The sequence below is a fragment of the Lontra canadensis genome, unplaced genomic scaffold (genome assembly GCF_010015895.1).
Source record: "Lontra canadensis isolate GAN:19392208 unplaced genomic scaffold, GSC_riverotter_1.0 scaffold19, whole genome shotgun sequence".
Taxonomy (NCBI): Eukaryota; Metazoa; Chordata; class Mammalia; order Carnivora; family Mustelidae; genus Lontra; species Lontra canadensis.
Window position 1 is genome coordinate 10,029,718 of NW_022631013.1, and position 9,766 is coordinate 10,039,483.

At 40.0% G+C, this 9,766-nt stretch overlaps 1 protein-coding gene across 1 annotated transcript in view; it reads right to left on the reverse strand.

Annotated features, from left to right (window-relative positions):
- The window catches only part of UBAP2 (ubiquitin associated protein 2), a 127,085-nt gene that overhangs the window by 86,348 nt on the left and 30,971 nt on the right, over positions 1 to 9,766 (reverse strand). Inside the window, 1 exon segment of the mRNA XM_032860388.1 lies at positions 8,526 to 8,665. Within this exon segment, the coding sequence (XP_032716279.1) occupies positions 8,526 to 8,624 (99 nt within the window). The 5' untranslated portion in view covers positions 8,625 to 8,665.

The window sequence follows — 9,766 nt, forward strand, 5'->3', positions numbered from 1 at the left end:
CACTTTATGTTGGGTGTTAAAGGCACAGGGCTCCTAACTACCCGAGGTCTGTAGTGCCCAGTGTATCAATCACACTGCCTTCAAGCTAGGGAGAAAGCTATTTTACCAGTCTAAGAATATAGTAATGAGGGTCTAGGTTAGTGTGGTTAGTGTGGTTACCATAAGAAGGAAGAGATGTAAAGGGAGAGGATATTTTTTTCTTGAAAATACTTGAAGACTGAGGAAAAGGATGACAACGTGTGCAAGGACTAGAAAACTGGGAGAACACACTCCACATTAGTTATGGGAAAACTGCAGAGTCTGAAGGGAAAAGAGGCACACAGAAAGATAAAATGAGAGTTAGAGGCAAGGTAAAAGAAATCAGCAGTACATAAAATCGCCAGAACCCTAAAAGAAGGCAGGATGTCTGTACCAAGAAAACATAATAAAATCCACAGAACCTTCTGGGATGAGGGTGATGTTCTATATTTTGAGAGGACTGAGTTATACAGGTACATGCAACCAACAGAAAATGATCTGATAACACTTAAAATGTCTCTGTATATAAATTTTACCTTTTAAAAAAAAGAAGAACCTAAACAAGTATCAAACTCTAGTTATATATGTATATACACTAAAGAGCTTAGGACTAAAGTATATTGATGACTTTAATCTACTTTGAAATGCATCAAGAAAATAAGATAAAGTAATAAAGCAAATATATCAAAAAGCCAATTTTGGGACAACTGGGTAGCTAAGTCAGTTAAGTACCTGCCCTCAGCCCAGGTCACAATCCCAGTCCCACATCAGGCTCCCTGATTGGCAGGCAGCCTGCTTCTCCCTATCCTCCCTGCTTGTGCTCTCTATTGCTGTCTGTCTCCTCTCCCAAAAAAATAAATAAAATCTTAAAAAAAAAAAAAAAGAAAGAAAGAAAGAAAGAAAAAAGCTAATTTTGAGTATATGCGTCTTTACCATACAACTCTTTTCAACGACCCTTTCTATTTGAACATTTTCATAATAAAATGTTAGGGGGAGGGATGCCTGGGTGGCTCAGTCAGTTAAGCGGCTGCCTTTGGCTCAGGTCATGATCCCAGGGTCCTCAGATCCAGTCCCACATCCGGCTCCTTGCTCATCGGGGAGCCTGCTTCTTTCCTTCTGCCTGCTACTCTGCTTGCTTGTGCCTGCTCTCTCTCTTTCTGCCAAATAAGTAAATAAATAAAATCTTAAAAAAAAAATGTTAGGGGAAAAAAATTTCCCTCTGTTTCTCCCTCTGCCTGTCACACTTCCTCTGCTTATGCTCTGACAAATAAAAAATAAAATCTTTAAAAAAAAAAAAAAAAGAAGGATGCCTGGGTGGCTCAGTTGGTTAAGCGACTGCCTTTGGCTCAGGTCATGATCCTGGAGTCCTGGGATGGAGTCCCACATCAGACTCCCTGCTTGGCAGGGAGTCTGCTTTTCCCGTTGAACTCTCTCCTCTCATGCTCTCTCTCTCTCTCTCTCTCAAATAAATAAATAAAATAATTTTAAAAAAAAAGAATGTTGGGGCACCTGGGTGGCTCAGTGGGTTAAAGCCTCTGCCTTCGACTCAGGTCATGATCCCAGGGTCCTGGGATCAAGCCCTGCATCGGGCTCTCTGCTCGGCAGGGAGCCTGCTTCCTCCTCTCTCTGCCTACTTGTGATCTCTGTCTGTCAAATAAATAAATAAAATCTTTAAAAAAAAAAAAAAAAGAATGTGACTGGTTCAAGACATTTCAGACAGAAAATACAGCATACAGCAATGACACAGAGTATAAAACACAGCTAAAACCAAGGATTCTGGCTGTAGTATCTTTCTAAAAGGGGTGGGGGATTACAAGTAATAAGGCAGGGGGGAAAACAGTCACCAATAACAGATCTAAAAGCAGCAATATTTAAACTTGAAAAGTGCCTGAGAATGCCTGTGCTTCCTTAACATACACAAGTTATAGATGGTAAAAAATGCTTCCCCTGACTCTATTAAACTATCTTACAAAGTATTAACAAGAAAAAACTTGAACTGACTTTCTCTAAAGACTGTAAGAACAGTTACTGATAATAGCATTTTGCTATAGGCAACGGTCTAGGGCTTCCACATATTTTTTACATTTTCATTTTATGTTGTTTCACCCCCAAATTTCTTTTTTTTTTTTTAAGATTTTTTTTTTAATTTATTTGACAGATCACAAGTAGGCAGAGAGGCAGGCAGAGAGAGACAGGAGGAGGAGGCAGGCTTCCTGCTGAGCAGAGAGCCCGATGCGGGACTCGATCCCAGGACCCTGAGATCATGACCTGAGCCGAAGGCAGAGGTTTTAACCACTGAGCCACCCAGGCGCCCCGCACCCCTAAATTTCTAAAATGTAAAGTTAAGGGGCCCCTGGCTGGCTCAGTAGAGCCTGCAACTCGATCTCAGAATCATGACTTCAAGCCCCATACTGGGTGTGGAGCCTACGTTAAAAATACACATAAAGATGGGGAGGGAGACAAAACATAGAGACTCTTAAACTCACACAACAAACTGAGGGTTGCTGGGGGGTGGGGGTATGTGGGGAGGGTGACTGGATTATGGACATTGGGAGAGTATGTGCTATGGTGAGTGCTGTTAAGTGTGTAAGCCTGACGATTCACAGATCTGCAACCCTGAAACAAATAATACATATGTTAATAAAATAAAAAAATACACCTACATACCTAAAATAAAAAATAAAATGTGAAGTCATACATTAGGTAAATACCAAGTGCTAATTTATTGAGATTTAATTTTCTCAGTTTAAGCACTAGGACTCAAATATTCTTTGCATTTCTCTTCAGTGGTATCATCTGTATTCTTCCTAAGAGAGAATTTAAACTTAACTTTGGAAGCAGACCTGATGCACTTAACAACTATTCTAACAACTACAGTACTTTAATACTAGCCTGTCATATTAATGAAATAAAAAGCATTTCACATCAGAACTTTAAATATTTTTTACCTTTGTTGACTACCCTAGCCAAGGAAATTATGTTAAATATGCAATAAAGAAAACCCCCGGGGTGCCTGGGTGGCTCAGTGGGTTAAGCCGCTGCCTTCGGCTCAGATCATGATCTCAGGGTCCTGGGATCGAGTCCCCCATCAGGCTCTCTGCTCGGCAGGGAGCTTACTTCCCGCTCTTTCTCTGCCTGCTTCTCTGCCTACTTGTGATCTCTCTCTGTCAAAAAAATAAATAAAATCTTTTTTAAAAAAAAATTAAAAAATAAAGAAAGAAAAATAAAGAAAACCCCAAACATAAATTCAAGACAGGAAACTTGCCAGGACAACCTCTGGGAAATGTCAAGAATTCTGTACAACTTGAAAAATCAAAGGAAAAAGCAAAATCAACTGATAATTTGAAGTTAAACAAGATGAATGCACCCTACCCTACAACAATTAGTGACATCCACCACCCAACTGTCAGCTTGAAAAATAGTCTTGCCAAGAAAAGCAGTACTAATCTCTTCCTCTGAGTCTCTCTTCCATTCACTTGACTTATAATGGGCTAAGCTACTTTTTTTTTTCTCCTGATGTTTTAGGTAAACTCCATGCCCCCAAAGGACTTGAACACACAACCTGGGAATCAAGAGTTACATGCTTCGTGACTGAGCCAGCCAGGCACTCCAGAGCTAAACTACTTTCACAGTGAAGAATGTCTTGACAACTTTCCTATGGAAGCCAAATATTTTTCTGTTGTATCTGCCACCCCAAAATTTGGAAACATAACAAAATACAATTTTTTAAATCATTATGTTCACCACCCAAAGATAAACATTATTAACATAGTCTACTATTTTTTTTTCTTGTTTTAACAGTTTTTCCATACTGTAATTTTGGGTCCTGTCTCAGTTGATCAGGAGCCAGGCATTTTCCAACATAACTTCAAACAGTATTATAATCACTTCATAACTTGAGTGGAATATACAATGAGTAAATGTTATCACTTCCTGAATACAACATATACCATTTCTAATTCCTTACAACCATCTTGAAAAGTAAACATTATGCTCCACGTCATTTTTTTAAACCATTTATTTATTTGAGAGAGAGAGGCAGAGAAAGCACGCAAGCCCAGGAAGGGGCAGAGGAGGGAGCCCTGCTGAGCAGGGAGACTGATGCTGTGGATTCTGGGACCCCAAGACCATGACACAAGCCTAAGGCAGACATTCAGCCAACTGAGCCACTCAGACGCCCCTTCATGTCACATTTTAAAAACCTGGAGATCTGGACGCCTCAGTGGCTCAGTCGGTTAAGCATGCCTGCCTTCAGCTCCAGGTCATGATCCCAGGATCCTGAGATCAAGCCCCACATCAAGCTCCCTGTTCAGCGGGGAGTCTGCTTCTCCCTCTCGGAAGTCCCACTGTTTCTGTTCCCTCTCTGTCTCTGTCAAATAAATAAGTAAAATCCTTTTTAAATTTTTTAAATAAATAAGAATAAAAATAAATTAGTAAAAATAAAAACCTGGAGTTCTCTCTTCACACAATAATAAAGAAACTCCACTTTAAACAAATGATAAAAATGACCATCAGAATATAGTAAAAATCTATGTCCTGAACAACATGATATGATGCATCAAGAAAAGATCATCACAGGGCGCCTGGGTGGCTCAGTGGGTTAGGCCTCTGCCTTCGGCTCGGGTCATGATTTCAGGGTCCTGGGATCAAGCCCTACATTGGGCTCGCTCCTCGGCGGAGAGCCTGCTTCCCCCTCTCTCTCTGCCTGCCTCTCTGCCTACTTGTGATTTCTCCCTCTGTGTGTCAAATAAATAAAATCTAAAAAAAAAAAAAAAAACAAGAGGGGCGCCTGGGTGGCTCAGTGGGTTAAGCCGCTGCCTTCGGCTCGGGTCATGATCTCAGGGTCCTGGGATCGAGTCCCGCATCGGGCTCTCTGCTCAGCAGGGGGCCTGCTTCCCTCTCTCTCTCTCTCTCTCTCTCTCTGCCTGCCTCTCTGTCTACTTGTGATCTCTGTCAAATAAATAAAATCTTAAAAAAAAAAAAAAAAGAAAAGAAAAAAAAAGAAAAGATCATCACTTCGGTGGTATTTCTACCAATAACGTATTACCTGGGAAGGACAGATAATTCAGTTGGTTGGGCAGCCCAACTCTTGATTTCAGCTCAGGTTGCAATCTCAAGATCATGTGATCAATCCCCACTTCAGGCTCCCCACTCAAGCAGGGGAGTCAGCTTGAGATTCTCTCTCTCTGTCCCTTCCCCCACTCATGCACACTCAATCTCCTTCTAAAAAAATAAATCTTTGGGTCGCCTGGGTTGCTCAGTAGGTTAAGCATCTCCCTTCAGCTCAGATCATGATCCCGGGGTCCTGGGAACAAGTCTTGCCTCAGGCTCCCTGCTCAGTGGAGAGTCTGCTTCTCCCTCTGCTCCTCCCCACTGCCTGTGTGCACACACTCTCCAAATAAAAGAAAAAATCTTTTAAAAAGCAATAAAAATAATAAAATAAATCTTATAACCCCATTCTAATCATGAGGAATATCTCAAACAAACTAAAGCTGGTAGATATTCTACAAAGTAATTGGCCTACATTCAAATAGGTCTATGTTATGAAACAGAGGAAAGAAAGTTCCACATTAAAAATGATTAGAGAACAGACATCTGAATACAATGTATGATAAAGCACTTAATTAGCTAAAAAGGACAATACTGAGACAACTGGGGAAAGAGTAAAATAGTCTGTAGATTACATGAGCTGACTTCCTGATTTTTTAATAACGGTTCTATAACTATGTCCTTGGAAAAAAAAAATACTGAAGTATTCAGATGTGGTATATAACTCTCAAAAGGTTGTGGGGGGCAAACTGTATATAGTTTCTTCTTTGTAGAAAGGAGAAAATATAAACATGGCAAAAATGTTAGTATCTGGGAGATCTGAACAAAGGAGATTCAGGAATTATGTGTACTACTCTTTCCTATAAACCTCAAAGCACGTTTTTTGGGTTTTGTTTTGTTTTTAAGTGAGGTTTAAAGAGACTTAAGTAATTCAGTTAGTAAAGTGACAGACCCACTTTACTCATAATCTAAGATGGTCTTAGATTAGATGAGATAAATGAACATTAACAATGTTATTCATACTGTTTGAGGAATTCTCACCATACTATTATAAAAAGGAAAATTAGGAATCTAAGTGTCTAAGAATCCTTCCCACAGCTCAGCGGGCAGTTTTTTATCTATTTACATAAAATGAGCTGCCCCAAAAGGGACCATGAAAACTAATCGTGACAACAACCCTTGGGAGAACAGTCTGGAACCGGAAATCAGCCCAAGGACTCTACTTGGGTGGGAGATGGAAACAATTTACATTCTCAACATTTCATTTGGCCCTCTTTAAAAGATCACACTTTTTTTTTTTTTTAATTTTCTTAAAAGATGTTGTTTATTTGAGAGAGAAACAAAGAGAGAGAGAGAACAAGCATGGGCAAGAGGGAGAAGCAGGCACTCTGCTAAGCCGGGAGCCCAATGCTGGGCTCCATACCAGAACCCTGGGATCATGACCCAAGGCAGAACTATGATCCCCCTGGGATCATGACCCAAAAGCAGATGCTTAACTGATTGAGCCATCCAGCCACCCCTAAAAGATTACACTTAAAAAAAAATTTTTTTTTTTATTTTGAAGTATTCTCTACATCCAAACTTGTAAGCTCAAACTTACAATGCTGAGATCAGGAATCACATGCTCCACTGACTGAGCCAGCCAGTTACCCCTAAAAGATTACACTTTTTTTTTCTCCCCATATAAAGATTACACTTTTAATTTTGACTAATTCGATAAACTACAACAAAATGATGTTTTAATTTATATTTATTTGATTATAAGCAGGGCTGCACCTATGATTACTCCTAACTTGTATTTCTTCTTTGATATGAAAATGTTTCATGAATAGCCTCATAAGCATTCACCTACAAAAGGAGGGTGTAGTATAGTCAAAATTTTTGCAACAAGAAGTAGTCTTTTGGACACCTGGGTGGCTCAGTCAGTTAAGCGTCTGCCTTCGGCACAGGTCATGATCCTAGAGTCTTGGGATGAAACCCCACATTGGGCTCCCTGCTTAGTAAGGAGTCTGCTTCTCCCTCTCCCTGCCACTCCCCTGCTTGTGCTCCTGCTCTCTCTGTCAAATGAATAAATAAAATCTTAAAAAAAAAAAAAAGTCATCTTTCTTATCAGTTGTGAATAATGATCTATCGGGATAAATGTATTTAGAAATAAGCACTGAACAGCAGAGTTCTAAGTCTACTGACAGAAGCAAAATTTAAGGTTAACCTTATATTGAAAAATGTAAAGCAACAACAGTCTACTCTCTGTGTCCCTTAACATCCACAAGGCACTTGGTTATGACTGATTATAAAAAAAGTACTTGTAATTAGCTATCAAAGCATGGTCAAATCACCAATCTGAAATTTATGATGGACCTCTGAAAAAAGGTTTGCAAGTCTACTCAATAACATCTATAAAATGCTCAATCTTGTATCAGGCACTATACTTAGCATTTTATGTAACTTATCTCACATCATTTAAAGTAATAATATAAACAAATTCAGAAGGAGAAACTATGTGTTATTTAAGATTTTCTTTTATTTATTTATTTTAGGGGCAGCAGAGCAAGAGGGAAAGAATCTCAAGCAGACACACCATGAGCACAGAGCACCCTACAGGGTTCAATCCCACCACCCTAAGATCATGACCGGACCCGAAATCAAGGGGCAGACACTCAACTGACTGAGCCACCTACACACCCCAGGAGGGACTATTTAACATTAAATGTTTTATTTATATTGACCTTGTTAATTAAAAGCCATCTTAAGGGGCGCCTGGGTGGCTCAGTGGGTTAAAGCCTCTGCCTTCGGCTCAGGTCATGATCCCAGGGTCCTGGGATCGAGCCCCACATCGGGCTCTCTGCTCGGCGGGGAGCCTGCTTCCCTCTCTCTCTGCCTTCTTCTCTGCCTGCTTGTGATCTCTGTCAAATAAATAAATAAAATCTTAAAAAAAAAAAAAAAAAGCCATCTTAATATTAACTGACTTTCCCCAGCTAACAATGCTTGAAAGAAAAAGCAGCTTTTCGTAAGTCTCTTATAATTCACCTATTTCTCTACTTCAGAGCATAAATTATCCATATATCCTGGATTTCCGTATTACATTCAGGCACATACGTAGGCTAATAAAGAAAAGGAGGAGTGCCTGGCTGGTTTAATCAGTAGAACATGTGACTCTTCACCTCGGGGTTTTAGCTTCGAGCCCCACATTGGGTGTAGAAATTACTTAAAATCGTTTAAAAAAAAAAAAAAAAAAAGGAAAAGTAAAAGGATAGCCTAGATGCTAATAGAGGAAAAAGTTCACAAATAGATAAGAAACAATGTCCAACAGTACCTGAATCATGATATTTTCTCTTTCCCACTGAATACAACCTACTTTTGAAAAACAAGATTCAAAATCTTACGGTACCAACAAAGAAGAGTATGTGCATTTTAATTAAAAGAACTCTATACAAAACAAGAGGTCCACAAAAACTTACCTGTACTACTTGTTTCTGTAGTTGTGATGCCTGTGTCGCTGAAATCTGTGTTTTTTCCCGAGCACCTCGTGAACGGTCACTGCTCACTGAAGTCATCATATACAGTATATACAAAATAACGTATGTACAAAATAGAAAATCTGCAAGAAAGCCGGAATGGTAGTAAGCAAAAACTTCAAAACCATAATAAAACGCAAGGATAAAATTCAGGAATATGGAGGAAATACAAGACAAAACCTAACAGCTCTCTAAAACACAAATTCTCAAGAAACAACACATTAGGATTTTGTATTTTCCTACTAACAATTAAGCCAATTTTACTAAAGCTATCTAAAAGTCTATGGTTGAGGCACCTGGCTGGCTCAGACAGTGAAGCCTGCAATTCTTGATCTCACAGTTGTGCGTTCAAGTCCCATATTGCGGGCCGAAATTACTTAAAAATAAAATCTTAGGGGGTGCCTCAGTGGATAAATGAGTTAAGTGTCTGCCTTCAGATCAGGTTATGATCTCAGGGTTGTGGAATCAAGCCCTGCATCAGGGTCCCTACTAAGTGGGGAGTCTGTCTGTCCTTCATCTGACCCTCCCCCAGCTCAAGCTCTCTCTCACTTACTCTCTTGCGCATACTCTCTCTCTCAAATAAAAAACAAAAAATAAAATCTTAGGGGCACCTGAGTGGTGCAGTTGGTTAAACATCTGAGTTTTTATTTCAGGTCAGTTCGTGGTCTCAGAGTCGTGAGATCGAGCCCCATGTGGACTCGGTGCTCAACACAGAGTCTGCTTAAAGCTCTCTCTCTCTTACCTCCTTCATCCCCACTCACTTGCGCTCTAAAATAAATCTTCTTAAAAACTAAAAATAAAGAGGTGCCTGGGTGGCTCAGTCAGTTAAGCATCTGCATTCCGCTCAGGTCATCCTCCCAGGGTCCTGAGATCAGGTTCTGCATTAGACTCCCTGCTCCACAGGGACCTGTTTCTCCCTCTGCCTCTGCATCTCTGTCCCTCATGAAAAAATAAAATTTTTAAAGATTTTATTTATTTGACAGAGATCACAAGTAGGCAGAGAGACAGGCAGAGAGAGGAGGAAGCAGGCTCCCTGCTGAGCAGAGAGCCCAACTCGGGGCTCGATCCCAGGACCCTGAGATCATGACCTAAGCCGAAGGCAGAGGCTTTAACCCACTGAGCCAGCCAGGCTCCCCGAAAAAATAAAATCTTTAAAAAATAATAAATAATAAATAAAAATAAAA